The 18,973-nt window shown below is 37.5% G+C and overlaps 1 protein-coding gene across 1 annotated transcript in view; it reads right to left on the reverse strand.

The window, feature by feature from the left end:
• LOC106870127 (putative uncharacterized protein DDB_G0282499) overlaps positions 1 to 13,744 on the reverse strand; it is a gene marked incomplete at its 3' end in the record, with an annotated part of 17,038 nt that extends 3,294 nt beyond the window's left edge. Inside the window, exons 1-6 of the mRNA XM_014916117.2 lie at positions 12,309 to 13,744; positions 10,206 to 10,292; positions 9,483 to 9,582; positions 8,278 to 8,382; positions 6,385 to 6,484; positions 6,031 to 6,076 (exon numbers count right to left, since the gene is read on the reverse strand). Of these exons, the coding sequence (XP_014771603.1) occupies positions 6,031 to 6,076; positions 6,385 to 6,484; positions 8,278 to 8,382; positions 9,483 to 9,582; positions 10,206 to 10,292; positions 12,309 to 13,610 (1,740 nt within the window). The remainder of the gene's footprint in view (positions 1 to 6,030; positions 6,077 to 6,384; positions 6,485 to 8,277; positions 8,383 to 9,482; positions 9,583 to 10,205; positions 10,293 to 12,308) is intronic.
• Between the last annotated feature and the right edge of the window lie 5,229 nt (positions 13,745 to 18,973).

Here is an 18,973-nt window from a genome sequence, read left to right on the forward strand (position 1 = left end):
ATATATATATATATATATATATACTACCTAGAATTTAGACAGTAAAGTATATACACCATGACAAATGTATTATACTACAAAGAGGGTATAATATATCAAATGAGAGCCAAGGAAATGTTTAGGGACATGACATACATACACACATGTAGGCCACTACACACATACACTACATAGTAACATCACATACACATCTATACGCATGCACACAGATTATACATGGTGACATTACACACGCACACACACACATATCTCTCTCACTCACACACACACATACATACATACATACACAAATAATGAAACAATATTGATTTTTTTCCAAATGGTATTTCGTACAAAATCTACATGTAGAATGGTTTTACTAACATAGACACATGAACTGAGCCATGGAGACAGAGGAAGACAGAGAGACAAAGCAAAACATATGAGAACATGGAAGTAGAGGAAGATGTAATTAACACTGAATCATGGAGACACAGGCATCAGAAGTACCCTAAGGCACAAACAGACATTATGCAATGTAAATTAATACACACATACAGAGGACATTTGATAGAAGCAGGCACACACACACACACACATATTGTAGAAAATAGTGGGTTAGAATGAGCCAGAAGAGACATCTAAGAAGAGACAAAAATGTTGAGACTGGAAGAAGCTTTGTGAAAGAAATGGGAGAAGAAAGGATATTTATACAAAACAACAACAGCAAAAATAGAAAATAAAATCTATTGAAATCAATACGGAAGGTGGCAAGCAGTCACCTGGAATGCAATGATATTACACAAAGGCTAATTGCAATTGGTAGGAAGGTGTTAGTTTAGGGGTTTCATACTGAAATCATTGCATAAGAAATCAGTTTTAAAAACACAAACAAGAAAAAAAAAAAAAAAAAGATACCAAACATACATGAACCAGTAAAATCAACTTCGCTTTAACCCTTTAGCATTAAAATGGCCAGATCTGGTCCAGGTATTCTACCTGTTTTATGTTCAAGCTGACCAGATCTAGCCTCTCACACTTACCCTACAATGTCATTGTAAAAATGAACAATCACATCATCAAACTCTCAGAGTTATGAGATAATCCGGAATTAATTCAAAACAGATTAAGGGTTACATTTGACAGGATAATCTGAATGCTAAAGGGTTAATCTTCAAATAATAATGATTTGCAATCAAAGGTGAAAAAGGGATGTGAGTAGGGAAACACACAAAGTTCCAATTCGGTTACCGAACAGGGAACGGCAATTGGGATTATCTAAAGAAATCTTAAACTACAAACACTACGGTAACAACAACTACAATTGCTCTTGCTACCACTATTACTAATTAAATCAGTAACAGCATAAACAACAACATCAATTGCAACACCAAAATAACAGAAACAAAATAAACTAGCAAATTTTGTTTAGTAGTCATTAATTAATGTAACGTTCGTTAATATTTCAGTCTTGTAACCATGCCTCAAACCTTTAACATTGGATTAATAAAATAAATTATTTTTTAATAAAAGATTTTTTAACTGAATAAGATTTTAGCGTCAGTACAACCACTTCTTGTTATCATTGTTGTTGTTCTTGAAGGCAGTGAGCTGGCAGAATCGATAGCACGTTGGGCGAAATGCTTAGCGGTATTTCATCTGCTGCTACGTTCTGAGTTCAAATTCTGCCGAGGTCAACTTTGCCTTTCATCCTTTCTGGGTCGATAAATTAAGTACCAGTCGAGTACTGGGGTCTATGTAATTGACTATCCCCTTCCCCCACATTTCAGGCTTTGTGCCTGTAGTAGAAAGGATTATTGTTGTTCTTGTCATCACCATTGTTGTCATGATCAAGGTTCCATTACATTTCTAGATATCGTTGTAGTTGTACCAAAGATTGCACCATTGTAGAGATGTTATGTACAACAGCCGTACAGGATGTGTGTGTGTGTGTGTGTGTGTGTGTGTGTGAAATCATGTGCCCTAGTGGTTAAGCTGTCGCACTCATTATTGCAAGGTCATAGTTTCAATTCCCAGGCAAGGCAATGCATTGCATTCTTGAACAAAACCATTTCCAGTTGCTCCGTTATCACTTGCACATCTGACATTGCAGTACACCGAGCACCTGTACAGGTAACATCAGTTTAACAGATGGAGTTATGTAATACACAGCACGAACTCCTCATCACTAGAAACAAACTATCTGTGCAGGTTGTTCAACAAGAAGTTGTGGAACGCTCATCTGTTGTCTACAAGAGGTGACTCCACTATATATATATCTCACAGTATTGGCCAGACTGTCAGACACTGTTACACACCACTGGTCCCAAAGCACTTTCAATTCTGTCTCGATTGTGCCATTCTTTTCCATTATGACCCAAATTGCTTGACCACCTTCTAGGTGGCCTTTTCCAATCTTTTGGACACCACTTGGCAAATGCATGGGTTCACCTGTTGTCTGTGAGTGAACCTTGTGACATGTCTGACCTTGTACTTTTGGCACTCTGTGATCATATCATTCACTCCACTCCATTCTTGTAGCAGCCCAGGTCTCACTTGTGTCTAAGGGTGCAGGTAGGACGAGGCTATTGAAGAGTCTGGCATGTATGGCATTGTCTAACGCCTGCCATGCTGCCCTTATTGTCTTTGAGATTTCAGCACATATTCATATATGGCTGACTATAAGACATAGTAAATGAGAATATACCACAATTGGTCATAATAGAACATGGAAGGTCATAGCAGGATATAACTGATCTCAGGACACAGATCATAGTAAATTATAGTTGAACGAAGACAGTCAAAGCAGGAGATGGCTGATCATAGGACATAGATCACAGTAAACTATAGTTGGTAATAATAGGACATGGATGGTTATAGCAAGATATAACTGATCTCAAGACACAGATTATAGTAAATTTTAGGTCATAGGAGAACACGGGTGGCCATAGTCAAGAAAGAAAGATTAAAGCTAGGGTTCATCAAAGGCTGAGTTATTTCACTGGACTGGAAGGGACAAAGGTTGTTTCAACAAAAACCAAGAAGTAGTCATAGTTAAGGTCATCATCATCGTTACCATCATTATTAATGATCAATTATCCCGTCATTCAACAATCCCTTTCCATTGTTAATACCATCACCACCACCACCAATGTCTCCACCCACCTCTCCTTCCTCAATAATCCCTTTCACCACTTATTTCCCCTAATCCCCAGTCACCCACATCACCCATCACTGTCATAAATATTCTTTTCTATTCTAGGAACAAGGCCCAAAATTTTGGGGGAGGAGGCCAGTCGATTAGATTGCAGTACACCGAGCACCTGTACAGGTAACATCAGTTTAACAGATGGAGTGATATAATACACAGCACAAACTCCTCATCACTAGAAACGAACCATCTGTGCAGGTTATTCAACAAGAAGTTGTGGAACTTTCATCTGTTGTCTACAAGAGGTGACTCCACTAGGCCAGCTTGCAAGATTCTGGACCTGAAGAGAGGCAGCTTTAGGTTGGAAGCTGAAGGGTTAAAGAATGAGAAGGGCCAGAGCAGAACAGATTCCTTACTCTCAAAGCCGAATGCTATAACAGAAGACAACATTTGTGCGCGGTGCCATGCAGTAGGACTGAACCAGAATCCGTGTGACTGCAGAGCTAACTTCTACACCACACAACCACACCTGTAAACAAATACAATATGCTTTTCCAATAAATCCTTACTAGCAAAGGATTTAGAGAGGTAAATGTTACAAGATTAATAGAGAATAAATGAGGATGGGATTAATGCATAAAAGTGCAGGATTAACATTGACCCAAACACTTGTTAGTCAGGTCACGTTGGAGTGTGTTAATTAAAAATACCTCCAGCCCAACCAAATACCTTTAGCCTTCTCATGACCATATTTCTAAAGCAATACATAGTTTTAGGTTTCAGCTGATCATGAAAATGATAAAGAATTTGGAGGAACTTTGTACAATAACTAATTCTTTAATTCGCTACCATATTGTTTTTCAACCTTTTGGGGTCAATGAAATAAGTATCAGTTAAGCACTGGGGTTGATATAATCAACTAGTCCCCTCCCCTCAAATTTCAGGCCTTGTGCCTATAAGAGAAAGGATTATTATTATTATTATTATTGAAATTCTTGCAGGTAAGTATAATAATTATGCAACAATGGAAAGGGTTATGACTAAGTTTTTCAAAAGTATATTTCATACAATAAAAGGCAAAATAACAGAGATAAATATGGAACATAATAAAACAACTTCACAGACAACATGCTGTGTGCAAACAGGGAGTCGACATGTAGGGTGTGTGCACGAGTGTGTGAATGTGTGAGTGCATGTGTGTGTGTGTGTGTGCCTAAACAAGGGGGGGGGGGAAACGACGATGGATGAGGCGGGCATGATTAGTAATCACTGGCAGAGTTGTTAAAAGAAAGTTAAAAACTTACCGATGGGGGGAAAAGTCCATGAAAGTGGATAGCATGAGGAGTTGAGGATGACAAAAGAGAGAGAGAAATAGCAGAGTATGTTCATAATGTGAGGAACAGAGGACTCAAACGCTTAGCAAATTACAGTATGGCGGCAGTAGTAGTAGTAGACATAGAAATGAATTGATACTTCAGACTGATTGAGGTTTCTCGGAGTAATTCTTGAAGCAGGAGTTTCGAAAATCTTCACACTAAACATTTGATACTTCCACTGAGGAACAGTGACATTGTGTTGTTCTAGAACTTTTAAGTGAGACTTCTAGAGACACTCCAACTGGATAGTCAACATTAGTTTCATTACAGAATAGAATTGTAGATCATAGTAAGGCTTTGTAGGTCATGGTACATCAGTCGGATAAAGTGGAGCATAGTTAATCATAATAGGACACAGTCGATCATATATTATAGGACGTAGTTTATGATAGTAGGAAGAGATAATTTATCATAGTAGATCATAGCTGAACACAGTAGGAGAATATTGTTTATCATAGGATATGATTAATCATATTAAAACATAATAACTTATAATAGAATGAGGTTGATAATAGCAAGTCATAGTGATCAAAATAGGTCATAGTAGGATGTAGTTGATCATAGTTGTAAGATATAGTTTGATCATAATATTAATCTTAATTGGTCATAACAGGACAGTTGTTCATAATATTAAGACATTGATCATTAAGGCAGGACAGATATTGTAGTAGGACACAGTGATCATTGTAGAACATAGGTGATTATAGCAGTCCTATTATAGGACATAGCTGGTCATAGTAAGATATAATAGATCACAGCACATAGTTGGTCATAGTTGATCTCAGTAGTTAAAGTTGATTATAGTTGAACATCAGACCTAGCCAATCATAGTGATAGCACATAATTGATCATAGTAGGATATAGTTAATCATAGCAGTAGAACGTAGTTGACCATAATAGGACATGATTGAACATTAACTTTGGACATAATCACAGTATGATATAGGTGGTCATTAAAAGATAGTTGATCACAATATGACATAACTAGCTGGTCATAGTAAGGCATAATTGACCATAGTAGGTCATAGCTGATCACAATTGATCATTGGAAATCACAGTTGATCATCGAAGGTCATAGTTGATCACAGTTGATCATCGAAGGTCACAGCTGATCACAGTTGATCATTGCAGGTCATAGTTGATCACAGTCGATCATCAAAGGTCACAGCTGATCACAGTTGATCATCGGAGGTCATATTTGATTACTATTGATCACACAGTATATTACAACTGATTACAGGAGGACATATTTGGCCATAGTTGGTCAGAGGACCTAACTGATCACCAATTGATCAAAGCACACAGTTGATTGTAGTACAGCAATCGATTATAATAGGACACAGACAATCAATATTTCCTGTTTAAAATACATTCAAACAACATAACTTATTCTACAAAAGATTGATTACACAATGGTGATACACATGTAATGCCTTACTTTTGTAACATTGCATGAAAGCTCAATGAGAAACGATGACAAAGAAGGTTACATTAGAGAACACAAAATGATGACGTTATACTTACATCTACTTTTTTACAGTCAGGGTCCCAGCCTAAGTGTTTAATATGTCTGACAAGAAGAGAAAGAGAAGAAAATTACATGTGGAAGCCATAAAAGATACAAACCAGGACAGCATCCAATAGACACCCATCCTCCTCCTCCTCCTCTTCCAATTCTGTCACAAAATTATAAAGTAATCAATCCAATATTAAACAAAAGTCAACAGGAAAAAAAAACTCAAAAAACAACAACAAAAAAACTAATTAAAATGAAATATTTCCCACTTTGCAACTGTGTAGTTTTGGGTTCAGTCCCTTGAACAAGGTGATTGGCTTGCAAAAACAAAAACAAGAAAAAGAAATAATGCAAAACCTTACCGGAAGTTGGTAGGTTGCCCAATGTCTTGTTTTGTTAGGCGGGACTTTTTCTTCTCTTTCTTTAATGTTGACTTCTTCAGTGTACCATGTTGCGTAGAGCCTGAAAGATAATAAACAGACTATGTATGTGGGGTTAAGAATCTTGCTTTGCGACTGTGGTTCCTGGTTCAGTTCCACCAGGTGGCACTTTGAGCAAGTGTCTTTTACTATTGCATCTTTTACTATTGACCAATGCTTTGTAAGTAAATATGATAAACAGAAACTGTGTAGAAGCCCATCATGTGTGTTCACACACACAACTGTGTGTTTGTCACCCCACCACCACTGCTTGAGAACCAGTGTTGGTTTATTTATGTCCCTGTAACATAGCAGTTTGGCAAAAGAGACTGACAGAATAAGTACCAATTAAAAAAACAACAACAAAAACATAAGTACTTGGGGTAATTTGTTTGACCAAAACCCTTCGAGGCAATGCCCCAGTATGGGCACAGCCCAATATCTGAAACAAGATTTATATATATAGAGGGTGGGGCAGAGAGGACAGATGCTTTAAAAATGGCTATTACTAGCCCCAGCATTTCCACCCATACTAATTGGTCATTGGGCAACAGTTGAAACAATGGCACTATGAACAGCGGCTTAACTTTGTATGTTTTAGATCTTAATTATAAAAATATGAAACCATTATTCTATGTTAATTTAGTTAATTTAGATTTAATTTAGTTAATTTAGATCTAAGCATCATGTAAAATAGGTAATAAGTATATGCCAATCGGTATTGTTAATTATGTAAGGTATTAAATGTACTGATATTTAATATCATAAGCTATATTCGATTTTGTTTAATCATATGTAAAAGCACAAGAGGAGAGAGAAATATGTAAGTGGGAAATAGTTTTGAAGTGTAGAGAAGATACGTAAATAAATGGGCACATTTCAGTTATATACATACATATATACACATATATTAATAATTATCAAACAAATGTATGTATGTTTAAAGGGTATTAAATTGTTACTAAAGATATGTAAAAGTAAGTTATTAAAGTGAGGGTTGTACTCATTCCAATGTGTTTCAAAGATACATAAATAAATGAACACATATTTCATATTTCATATATATATATTATACACACACACATTAGTGCTGTTGACACCGCCAGATTGAATGGTACTGCAAAGGTGTTGAAACCATAATGATATCCGTATGGCAGCTGATGATGGAGGTATGTTGTATTGTTGGTATGACTGTGTAATAGTATTATAACACATCCTTTTGATATATACATACATACACACACACACTTATATATGTATATATGGAGGTCTATATATTTGTGTGTGTGTGTGTGTGTATGTACACATATGCACATATATATACATGTAAATAATCTAATATGTATATCTGTTTATGCACATAGAGGATGTGAGGAGTTTTTGTGAAGATGACTCAGATTAACAGGTATGTGTCCCAAGTGCTCAAATAGGTGTGCCACCAAAATTCCAGTTTGAACAGTGGCAGGAGTTGTGGTTGTGCAATTGTCTTGTTCAAAAAACAGCTAGTGGTGGTTTCCCTTTTAGTTGGAAGATATAAGTTAAAGTAACGAAGAAAGGAGGTAAAAAAATTGAGTCAAGCCAGAACAAGGATGTTTGATTTCATTCGATTCAATCTAAAAAATCTTGCTACATAACGAATGGTAAATATGTGTTTATATTTATATATATATATATATATATATATACACACACACACACATATATATAAATAATGTAATATATATGACAGGAGCAGATGAGCCAGAAGGCTCTTCCGAGTTGTATCTCTGTGAGAGAAAGAATGTATATATGATGAGCCTAGATAACAAAAATATCTTGCTAAAAAAAGGCCCTTACCTCCAGTATCCGGGGTTTTCTGTAAAGGTGCCTTATTCAAGGTGATGTTATTCTGGGTCGTGTTGCTTTGCTGGTTCCGTTGCACATTCTGCTGGTTCCTCCGTTCTGTGCGATAAGTAATACAAGACAACAACTTCAATAATGAACGTTTGTAAGACATATCTATATATTTCACTCACCAGTGGCTATTGCTAATGCTTATGTTACACAACCACAGGTCAATTTTTAACGTCCTTCTTCCATGCTGGCATTGACTGGTCAGTTTGACAAGATCCAGTTGGCTGGAAAATGGTGTCATGCTTCAATGCCTGCATTATATTTATCATCATCATCATCATACATATGTAACATGTGCTTTCCTTATGCTTATTCACCTTCTCCTCGACTTACAACCAAGTTCCGTTCTGACTGACTAGTTGTAAGTCGGTCTGGTTGTATGTCGGATTTATATTTTTCAAACCGTTTTCATTCAAATGGGTTGTAAAAATATAAAACTCAAAAATCTAATCCATAATTTTTGTACCTAATGTGAAAAATACATAAGTATTTTATTGTACTGTAAACAAAGATACAATCTAAAATGAATGAAAAAATTAATACAAACGAAATTCCGCATATACACAAAAAAAAAAAAAAATTGTTCCTGTGCAAAAAGTGGAATTGAAAATAAATCTTTAATCTTCAGTCATGTTCTTGGATTGAGGTAGACGGATTTTCGAGAAATATTGTGAACGATAAGAACGCACAGCATCTTGAATGATACGTTCAGACTTTGCAATGCGTTTAACTTTTTGTGGTCGCAAATGCAGAGGGCCATAAAGTTGCATAGGTTGTAAGTCGAGAGAAGGTGTATACAAATGCTTTCCTTATGCCTATATAGTTGTTTGCACATCTTGACATCTTGTATATACACATGTGAGTGCGTATATATATATACAAGTACTGTTCCATTCAATAGTTCACCAGCATTAGCAACGGCTTAGAAAGGTGCTTAAAATTGGGAAATGGATTTCACTGAATTTAACGTGAAACATCCGTTCAAAACTAGTCACCAAGTACCTTTGCAAGACAACGCCCCGCCTCACTCAACTGAGATGGGGGAGTAGTATGGAGGGGGCGTGGTTTTCTGCCAGTTGAGAGATTTAAAAAAACAGAGAAGTTAGAGTGCCTTTCTGAGATCTTCTTTGAACGATCTCCTCACTTACCTTCTTTCTTCTTCTGCCTCTCCAGGATTTTACTACGGACGACCTGTACAAACTTGGCTGCTTCATCTTCATTTGCAAAGTTGATACCAGCCTGATAAAACTGCAAAGACATAAAAGACAAGAGACAACGTCAAGTTTTTCCTACGGTTTTCTGTCTGTACGTCCCTATTTCCCTCACTCCATGTCTCTACAGACAATACAAAACAGAATATACAAACAGTAAAAAAAAAAAAAAGACTAAAAGAGCAGACATGATTATGTGGTTAAGAAGCTCATTGTGCAACCATATGGTCTCAGGTTCAGTCCTACTGCATGGTACCTTGCACAAGTGTCTTCTGACTGGGGATTGACTTATATCCAGCCCTTAATCATAAAAAGGCAGAGCCCCTCAGTTTCATATATGGAGGGAAGATTCTGGAAGGTTTATCAACCCCACAAGAATTAACCCATTGATATTCAGATTATTTCTCTGTCAAATGTAATACTCATTAATTCACATTGATTTAAATTAATCATGTATTATCTCATAGCCTTGAGCTTTCAATAACGCGATTGTTTAATTTTAGAATGACATTGTAGGGTAGGCGTGAGAAGCTGGATGTGGCCGGTTCAAACATAAAACAAGTAACATTTTGGTCAGATATGGTCAGTTTAAATGCTAAAGGGTTACACTGGACCTTGTCCAGGCTTCAGATTGAAACCCCATCTCACAGTCAAGCTTACCTCAGCTTCAAATGTGTGGAAGAACGAACGAGGGCTCTTGTATTTCAGTTGGTTGTACATCTCTTGTTCCCATAGCAACTGCTGCCGCTGAAGAAAGAAAGACAAAGGATTCAATGAGGGTGGGTGGAAAGAAATATTAAAAAAAAACAACATTTAATTAAAAAGATATTTTAAATCCTATTTAAAAAAAAATAAATGCTGGCAGCACATAAAAAGCAATGTTTGAGCATTGGGCCTGATGGAGGCAGGGGTAGGTTACTGACACTTCTGGTGATATACCATGATGTGTAGACCTGTCAAGCCAAGTGAGACTGTAGTCATGGCTGATATCAGTGTCAGGTCAATGGCACGTAAAAAAACTCCAACTACACTCTTGGAGTGGTTGGTGTTAGGAAGGGCATCCAGCTGTAGAAACCTTGCCAAATCAGATCGGAACCTGGAGCAGCTCTCCGGCTTAACCAGTTTTCAGTCAAACCGTCCAACCCATGCCAGCATGTATGATGATGATGTAATAAAAACTGAAGGAGAATCAAGGATTTTGAGAATCAAGTGGTAATCATGGGAGACACTCCAGCTGAAGAATTAGCTATCAAGTGACACAGAAATTAAATTACAATTTAATTGAAAATCTAGGTGTGGCTGTGTGGAAAGAAGTTTACTTCCCAACCACATCGTTCTGGGTTCAGCCCACTGTGTGGAACCTTTGATATGTTCTACTATGGCCCTGGGCCAACCAGGACCTTGTGAATAGGTTTAGTAGATGACAGAAACTGAAAGAAGCTCATCATGTACACTCTTATCCTTTTACTCGTTTCAGCTATTTGACTATGGCCATGCTGGGGCACCACCTTGAAGAGTTTTAGTTGAACAAATTGACTCCAGGATCTATTTTCAAGCCTTATACTTATTCTATCAGTCTCTTGTTTACAAATCCATAACCTAGCAGTTCAGCCAAAAGACACTGACAGAATAAGTACCTGGCTTAAAAAATAAGTACAAACATTAATCTGCTTTTACTCTCCAAATCTTTTCAGGAGAGACAAGAAATTCTAAAGACACATTTCCAACAGATCTAATTCTATGGAATCCATATCAACATTCAGGAGGGAAAGAGGGAGCTGGTGGAGGAGGAGATTTAGGATTACTTTTATCCCCTTCCAAATGTTGGGAATGAAAGCAACAAGTGAGTCAGGAGTTGGCTGGATTATACAGATGAGGCCATGTTGCTTGTACTAGGAAGTGATTAGATGCTATTATAAGTGCTGTTATTCCTGGTTAAAAGATGTACTCTCTTTTTTTTGGGGGGTTTTTCCCGAAATTTTGTTTGTATCTTTTTATGAAGTTATCTCAATGTTAAGTGTAATGGCATTGACTTTTTTTACAGAATATATTAAATGTAATGTGAGTTAGGTGGCATGTGAAAAACAAGTCAGAAAAAAGCCCCAGAAAAGATAGTCTTTCACACACACACACACACACATTCTGATACTAACCACGTGTGTGCATGTACATATGCACATGTATCCATATGCATATATGCATGTATATATATATACACACACATCCATATGTACACATATACATACATGCATACACATGTACATATATATGCATTTATATATGTGTGTATATACACACACACATTTGAAAGAATATCAGTAACAATATGAACAATATTTCAAAACATTCATTCCTACAGCTGTTTCAATAACTCATTACATTTTAAAGATAATCTTACTTATATAATTCTAGCACACAAGAATCACATTTTCGGGGGGGGGGGGGATCACAGATGAATTATAGATTTCAAATCAACTCTTATGTAGGTTGAAAATTCAAGGAGAAAAAAAAATGAATAAAAAAAAAGAGGAAATAAAACAGGAATATTGAGATGAAAAATAGGAAGAAAGCCTGAAGGTGGAAGAAGATGGCAGAAGACAGATGGAAAATGGCTCAACATGGAAGAAGATACAAGAAAACATGATGGTGAGGTATAAAGGACAGTGAGAACATATTGAAAAAAAAAAACAACAAAAAAACAGACAATAAAGTACGATGTTGGTGAGTGTAATTAATAGAAGCATTCCTTCTTCCCCCTCTTACCTCATCCATGGCATAAACCTGTGCAAGGGACTTTAAATAATCAATCAGAATGGGATCAAACTCATATGATTGATGCTCTTCATTCTCCATACTGGAATCATCTGTTCCATAATAATTACCATTGTCCAAAGAGCTGTTGTAATTACGGTAATTATTATTCTCCTCCTCAAAAGTTTCCATAGAGTCTGGGTTTGTTTGATAGGATTCGTAGCTGAGGGGGGCCGAGCTGTGGTGGTGGCCACCAGTGGTGTTAGAACCAAACCCTTCATACTGACCATACCCATGAGATTTCTCATGAAACGCATCTGTTTTGCTGGATTCCTGATAAGTACCAGTCATTTTATACGGGTCATATTTGTTATGGGAAGGGCTTGCTAGGTAGATAGCCTTGCTCCACATTTCACGAGGATTAAAATTCCTATCGGGTATTTTTGTAGTTGAAGCTGTTTGGTGGTGATGGTCATGGTGATGAGGATGTTGGGGGTCATCATGGTGATGGTCGTGGTGGCTTGGCTGATAAACAGAATTGGTTGAGTCATAAGAATTATGGACATTGTACAATGCAATATTTCTATAATAACTACGAGCATGCTCAAGGGCCTTTGACCACCGGTCTTGAGGTTTTGCCATGTCATATTGGACCAACTGTGGCATGTGATTGTATTCATTATTATGATACACCGTACCATTGTGGTAAGAATGGGTAGATTCCAAATGGTACTGAGAATTTTCATATTCTGAAGAAATATGGTTAGAATGGTTAGTTAGATTACTGGAATCCGCTTTTTGGTAACCGTTAGATATTTTGTCTTGATAAAAATGGTCATTCTGTGAATGTTTAGCTCTGTATGTCTGGGAATGAGAGTCATATGGTACTTGGACGTCTCCAGATGTTTGTCTGTAAACAGTCTGGTCAAAAGATTGCTGGCTATTAAACTTCTTTGAACTGGACAACTGACTGTGTGTGTACTGAGTGGAAGTGTGGTAGGGCTGTTGGTCAGAAGTCTGTTGGAAGTCAACTTGGTCAAGGGAATTATCTTGACCGTAAGAATACACAGATTCAGCATGTTTGTAAGTGTGATGTTGTGTGCTATAGTCGGATTGAGAACTGGAATGGTGTCCATTGTATTGATAATCTTGGATAGAAGACGGAGTCTGGTTTTCGTGTGCTTGTGACGTCCATTGGGTACCATAGTCTAAGTATTCTTCCGATGGATCTTTCTCACACAAACCGTACGGATCATACTTCCTGTTTCCATTGAACAGTCTGTATGAGTAACGGTACGGTTTCGTCGCAGCCATTTAGCCGAAGAAATTGGTGCGGAAGGAAGAGTTATTGGGAAATGTTAGAATACAGCAGTTTTTTTTGTTCTTGATTTTTACTAATAGACAATCCATCTATTGTAACTATAAACTTGATATTGAGACAGCTACAGTAATTTGTGTGGATTAACAGCATATAATGAAGGGGGGGGATATGGTTCACAGGATGATGGTGGTGGTGGGAGAAGAGAATGCTGTTGCAATACAGATTAGGATTACCAATAGATAATCATTAAAAAGGATTACTGCATCAAGGCATGTTCATTCTTCACCGAGTGGAACCCCTCCCCAACCTCTAGTGGATTAATGGAATCTAGAAAGACTGCTGTCTAGTTGTGGCTCTGTGCTTTATTACTGAGGACATGGAGTCACGTGTTGGTCATATCTTTTGCTGAATCACATTGTCTCAGGTTAATATGCAGCCATGCAAGGGATTCTGGGAAATAAGTATGACAACAACAGGATGACCAAAGAGAGACGCAGTGGGACTGAACCCAGAACCATGTGGTTGGGAAGCTAGTCTCTTATCACACAGCCATGCTTTTCCTTGTCATCACACATAACTAAGACCTCACACAGACTGTCATCACTTGCAGGCGTTAACACCAATATATAATAAAGCCAGAGTCAATTTTACCGAATTTCTCAAGAAGACTTGGTTGCATTGAAAAATTAATTGAAGAACATAGGCAGCCTAGTTGCAAGAAATATATAATTACGAAAGTTCATTAACAAAGGTGGAGTGTGCCGTTTAATTAATCAAACACGCAGTAAACATTACATACTACTATATTCGAGGGTAGGTGGTAAAGAGAAGGGGAAATCAGTTCGTTATCTCTCAGAATGAGTAGCTAATTAATATTTCCAGTAAGTAGTAGTACACAAATGCAACAGGGGGATTAGCAATGAAAAATAGCCTGGTGATGGTGGCGGCAGTAGAGATGGAGGTTGTATTGGCGATAGAGCTGATATTAAAAAAAAAAAAAAAAAAAATGACTGCTTGAAAAACAGAACAAAAACACAAAAGAATGGAAAAAAACTATGTGAGTTACAAAAAAAAATTTTGAAAAAAAATATCTTGAATTTTTTTTCTGTAATTCAGTCTGAAGTGGGTGGGAAGAATTTGGTTTAGAGGTAAAGACAGATTTTCCCAAACTTAGAGCCTTAACATTTCAGGTTCAAATCCTCCTTTGGCCATATTTCTTAGCAAAATGCAGGGCCTGTGTATTTTAATTAATTTTGTAAACAATCAAGAACGAATGTCTGGTAGAATCGGTTGAGCATCAAAACAAAATGCCGGCATGTATTTAGTCACATGTAACAACGCCTAACATTATATTGTATGTTGGAAATCAGCCAAGGTCAACCTTGTTGTTTATCCTCTTGAGGTCGATAAAAAAAAAAAAGAGTAGCAGAGAAGTATTGCAGATGATGAAATATTCCCATAATGCACCTGAGACATGAATGGGAATATCAAATGATTAAGACTAAGGCTTAAAGGATGGGTAACGGCTTACTGAAAGAACTCTGACATTATCAATCTGGTGTTTGGAACAGGAGTAGAATATGAAGTACAAAGTTTATCAATGATATTCGTAGCTATTATTCTAGTCATCATTTAACACCCATCTTCCATGCTGTTTTTATATGGACAGTTTAACAGGATCTGACAAAACAGAGGGCAGTGTTGAGGTCTAATGTCTGCTTTGGTACAGTTTCTACTGCAGGATGACCATCCAAATGCCAGCCATTCTATACAATGTACTAGGTGTTTTGTTTTTTTTGTGACACCAACAAGAGTGAGGTCACCAAATAACTTACAAGACCTCTTGACTTGAGTGTGGGCATGGTATTGAGAGAAGGGATTTTGTACCAGGTATTGAGAGGCGAAAGTATGATAGAGAGACAAGAACAGGTGTTTTGATGTAAAGGAGACATATGGCTACCTTAGCTGGAAAAAGGGAAATGGTAGAGACAAGGTGTTAGGGCAAAACCCGCAAGGTACAAGAAAGTATATAAAGACAGAAAATGGACAGAGAATCAAGGATGTCTGGATGGTACAACAAGCAGATGTGCTTGTAGAGCATGCTGTGTACTGTCCTACAATTGCTCAAGCTCAACACACACATAACCATTTTAATGTACACTTTTCCATGCCTGCATGAGTCAGATGATAACCCTATTGAATCAGATTTTTGTACAACCAGATGCTTTTCCTGTTGGCAACTCTTACTCGTTTTCAAACAATGCAATATTTCCCCTGGCCCATCAAGCAACAAACGGCCCCGATGTGCTTTCACAGAGGCTTGAAAACAAACAATATTATCTGTATAAACAGTGACTACTAAAGGCTGCTGGAAGCCTGGGCAGATATACAACCAGGGGGAGTACAGGACTGGTGCGAACCTGGATAGTTATAGGACTAACTGAAGTTGAAGCTAGTAGGAATCTGGGTAGATGTAAAATAAACTGGGGTACAGGTAGGAATGAGCCAGCCTGGGTGGGTGGGTGGATATATAAGTAGCTGGGTTAGAGATTGGTATGAGATTAGGTGGAGTGAGCCTGGGTAGATGTTCATATAGAGACTGGAGTAGAGACAGTTGCAGAAGCAAGCATTGAGGGAGAGAGAGAGAGAGAGAGAGAGGGGAAATGGTATTGTTTCTGAGTCAGTGATTGCAGCGTGGTGATGGATGTGAGTGAATGTCTGCTACCAGACAATCAAACAGAACAACCAGGAGGCTTGGATGGAAAAAACCCCTGCAAAACTAAGCAGTTTATCGTACAATATTGCAGTTGGTCAGCCAATTTCCATCCGGGTGGTGTTGGGTTGGTGAGCAGGTAAATGTTTATGCCAACACAAACCAACTCTTCACAAAATAACAAGGTTAATAAAATAATGAAGCTGTGTTTAATTAACACTAAGCTTTTTTTTATGGAGTGTAATGGTGGTGGTGGTTGTGAAGGTAGTGGTGAGGGTAGTGATGGTGATAGTGAGGGGCAATGGTGGTGGTGGTGGAGAGAAACTGAGAAACATTAACATGTTGGCTGCAAATGGAAACTGATTAGACAAAAGGTTGTTAAACAGCCAAGAAAAAAAAAAAACATTTTATATAAATAACATATTAGACGCCTATATGTTGCAACGTTTGAGTGGAATTAGCTGAAGATCAATCTAATAAATAAGACAGATGTTATGCTAATGAACAGACCTAACACCAAAAACACACATAGGCCGCATGGAGATATATGTGTGTGTGTGTGTGTGTATATGTATATATACACACATACGTCTTGTATACATATACACACACACATATGCACTCATGAACTTAATAGCTTCATTATAATGGCTTCGAGGAATTTAGTAATTTATAAATAAAGTCAAGGCAATATATAATTTAAGTACAAGCTACATATGAGGTGGGGGTGGGGGTCTAGATGCTAAGTTGATTGAATCAATGGACTCCCTACACACCCCCATCGCCCTCCCCCAGTTATTGATCAGTGATGTATTTTATTATCCCAGCAATGATGACCTTGATGGGATCTTGACTGATAGGTCTGCTGGGTCAGGGTTAACCTGGGGTTAAAGAGCAACATCTAGATGTATCCTATAATGTATGTATGTGTGTGTGTGTGTGTGCGTATGTGTATTATACATACACACTATCATCGTTATCATCACCAACGTTTAACATCCATAAACCTTGTGAGTCACTTCTGTAGACAGGAAGTGAAAACAAACCCTGTGTGTGTGTCCTCATTTCTCTATCAAGCACTAATCGTAATTAATTATAAGTGCTACAATAAATTTTGTATGGCCCATGCAAGAAAAAGGAAACTAAACATTAAAGCCATGATGAGGATAATGCTGATGACGATGACGATGATGGTGTGTGTGAGCGTTAAGGAGTTTTCTTTCTGACAGTGTGCCATGCGGTGGATCTGAAGTTCCACTGCATGACACTTTAGACAAGTGTCTTCCACTTCTGCTATAGCCTTGGGCTGAACAACACCCTGAGAGAGTTTGGTTGATGGAAACTATGTTGAAGCCATTTCAGTTATTCACTTATTCAATACTAGAATATGTTGGCTGGAACTTATCCGAAGCAAGAATTTATATTGGGATGCTCTTGCTACTGCCAACCCTTAGCTATTTTTCAAGTGAGGTGTGTGTGTGTGTGTACATTCACATTTATATATGTTTATATGTGCATATGTTAGTACATGTCTGTTTCTATGTTTGTCTAATAAAAAAAAAAACATCAGTGACTGAAATGCATGTCCCTGGAACTTAGTACTGCAATAAATATAAATTGGTAAACGTAGACAACAGGCTGACAAAATACTGGGTTTGATAGGATTAAAAAAGGAAAGAAAGAAAACCTGTCTATGGTGTTCTAGCATGGACTAAAGACAAATGATTGAAACAAAAGCAAAATTGTAATCCTATTCAATAGCTTACAGTTGTTTCTGCTGTAAGCAGCATTGCACTCAAACCATCATCACCATCATTTAACATCTGTTTTCCCTGCTAGCATGGGTCGAACGGTTTGACAGGAGCTGGCCAGGTTCCAATGGTCAGTGTTGGCATGGTTTCTACAGCTGGATACCATTCCTAATGCCAACCACTTTACAGAGTGCACTGGGTGCTGTTTACATGGCACCAGCACAGGTGATTTTTATGAGGTGCTGGCAGAAAGCATTTAAATCTATGGAGTTGATTACATACAGAACCATGTATTAAATCTGATACAGTCTGAGGTGAAAAAAACCTCCACATTAATTGATAATAAATTCTAACATCACCTGATGCTTTAAAGCAGAACTATACTAAGTTCTAACTACTGGTCAATAGTATGGGTATACCTAGGAGGGATCATAATGTATGTACACACGTGATATGAAAATTAAATGCCGGTGAAACAAACCTGCACATCGTATATCCGAAAGTAGTAAGAACGTCTGCTGTTGTCTTTGACAAAGCAGACAGCTCCAGAATGTTTCTTGTTCCATTGCTGTATGTTGGGTCGTTCTGCAAGAAACAGCTGGCAAAGGGCTGATGCTAAAGTCTGCAAAAGAGTAAATTAATAATAATAATAATAATCCAGCATTAGAAGCTGTGCAAAGACAATATAATAATAACTATAATAATAATAATGATGATGATGATGATTTCAAATTTTTGCCACAAGGGCAGCTTGTTGGGAGGGGATTAAGTAGATTACATTGACCCCAGCGTTTCACTGGTAGTTAATTTATTGACCTCAAAAGAATGAAAGGCAAAATCGACCTCGGTGGAATTTGAAGGATGAGGGGGGCAATACAAAGACACACATAAA

Source organism: Octopus bimaculoides, chromosome 20 (genome assembly GCF_001194135.2).
Source record: "Octopus bimaculoides isolate UCB-OBI-ISO-001 chromosome 20, ASM119413v2, whole genome shotgun sequence".
Classification (NCBI taxonomy): domain Eukaryota; kingdom Metazoa; phylum Mollusca; class Cephalopoda; order Octopoda; family Octopodidae; genus Octopus; species Octopus bimaculoides.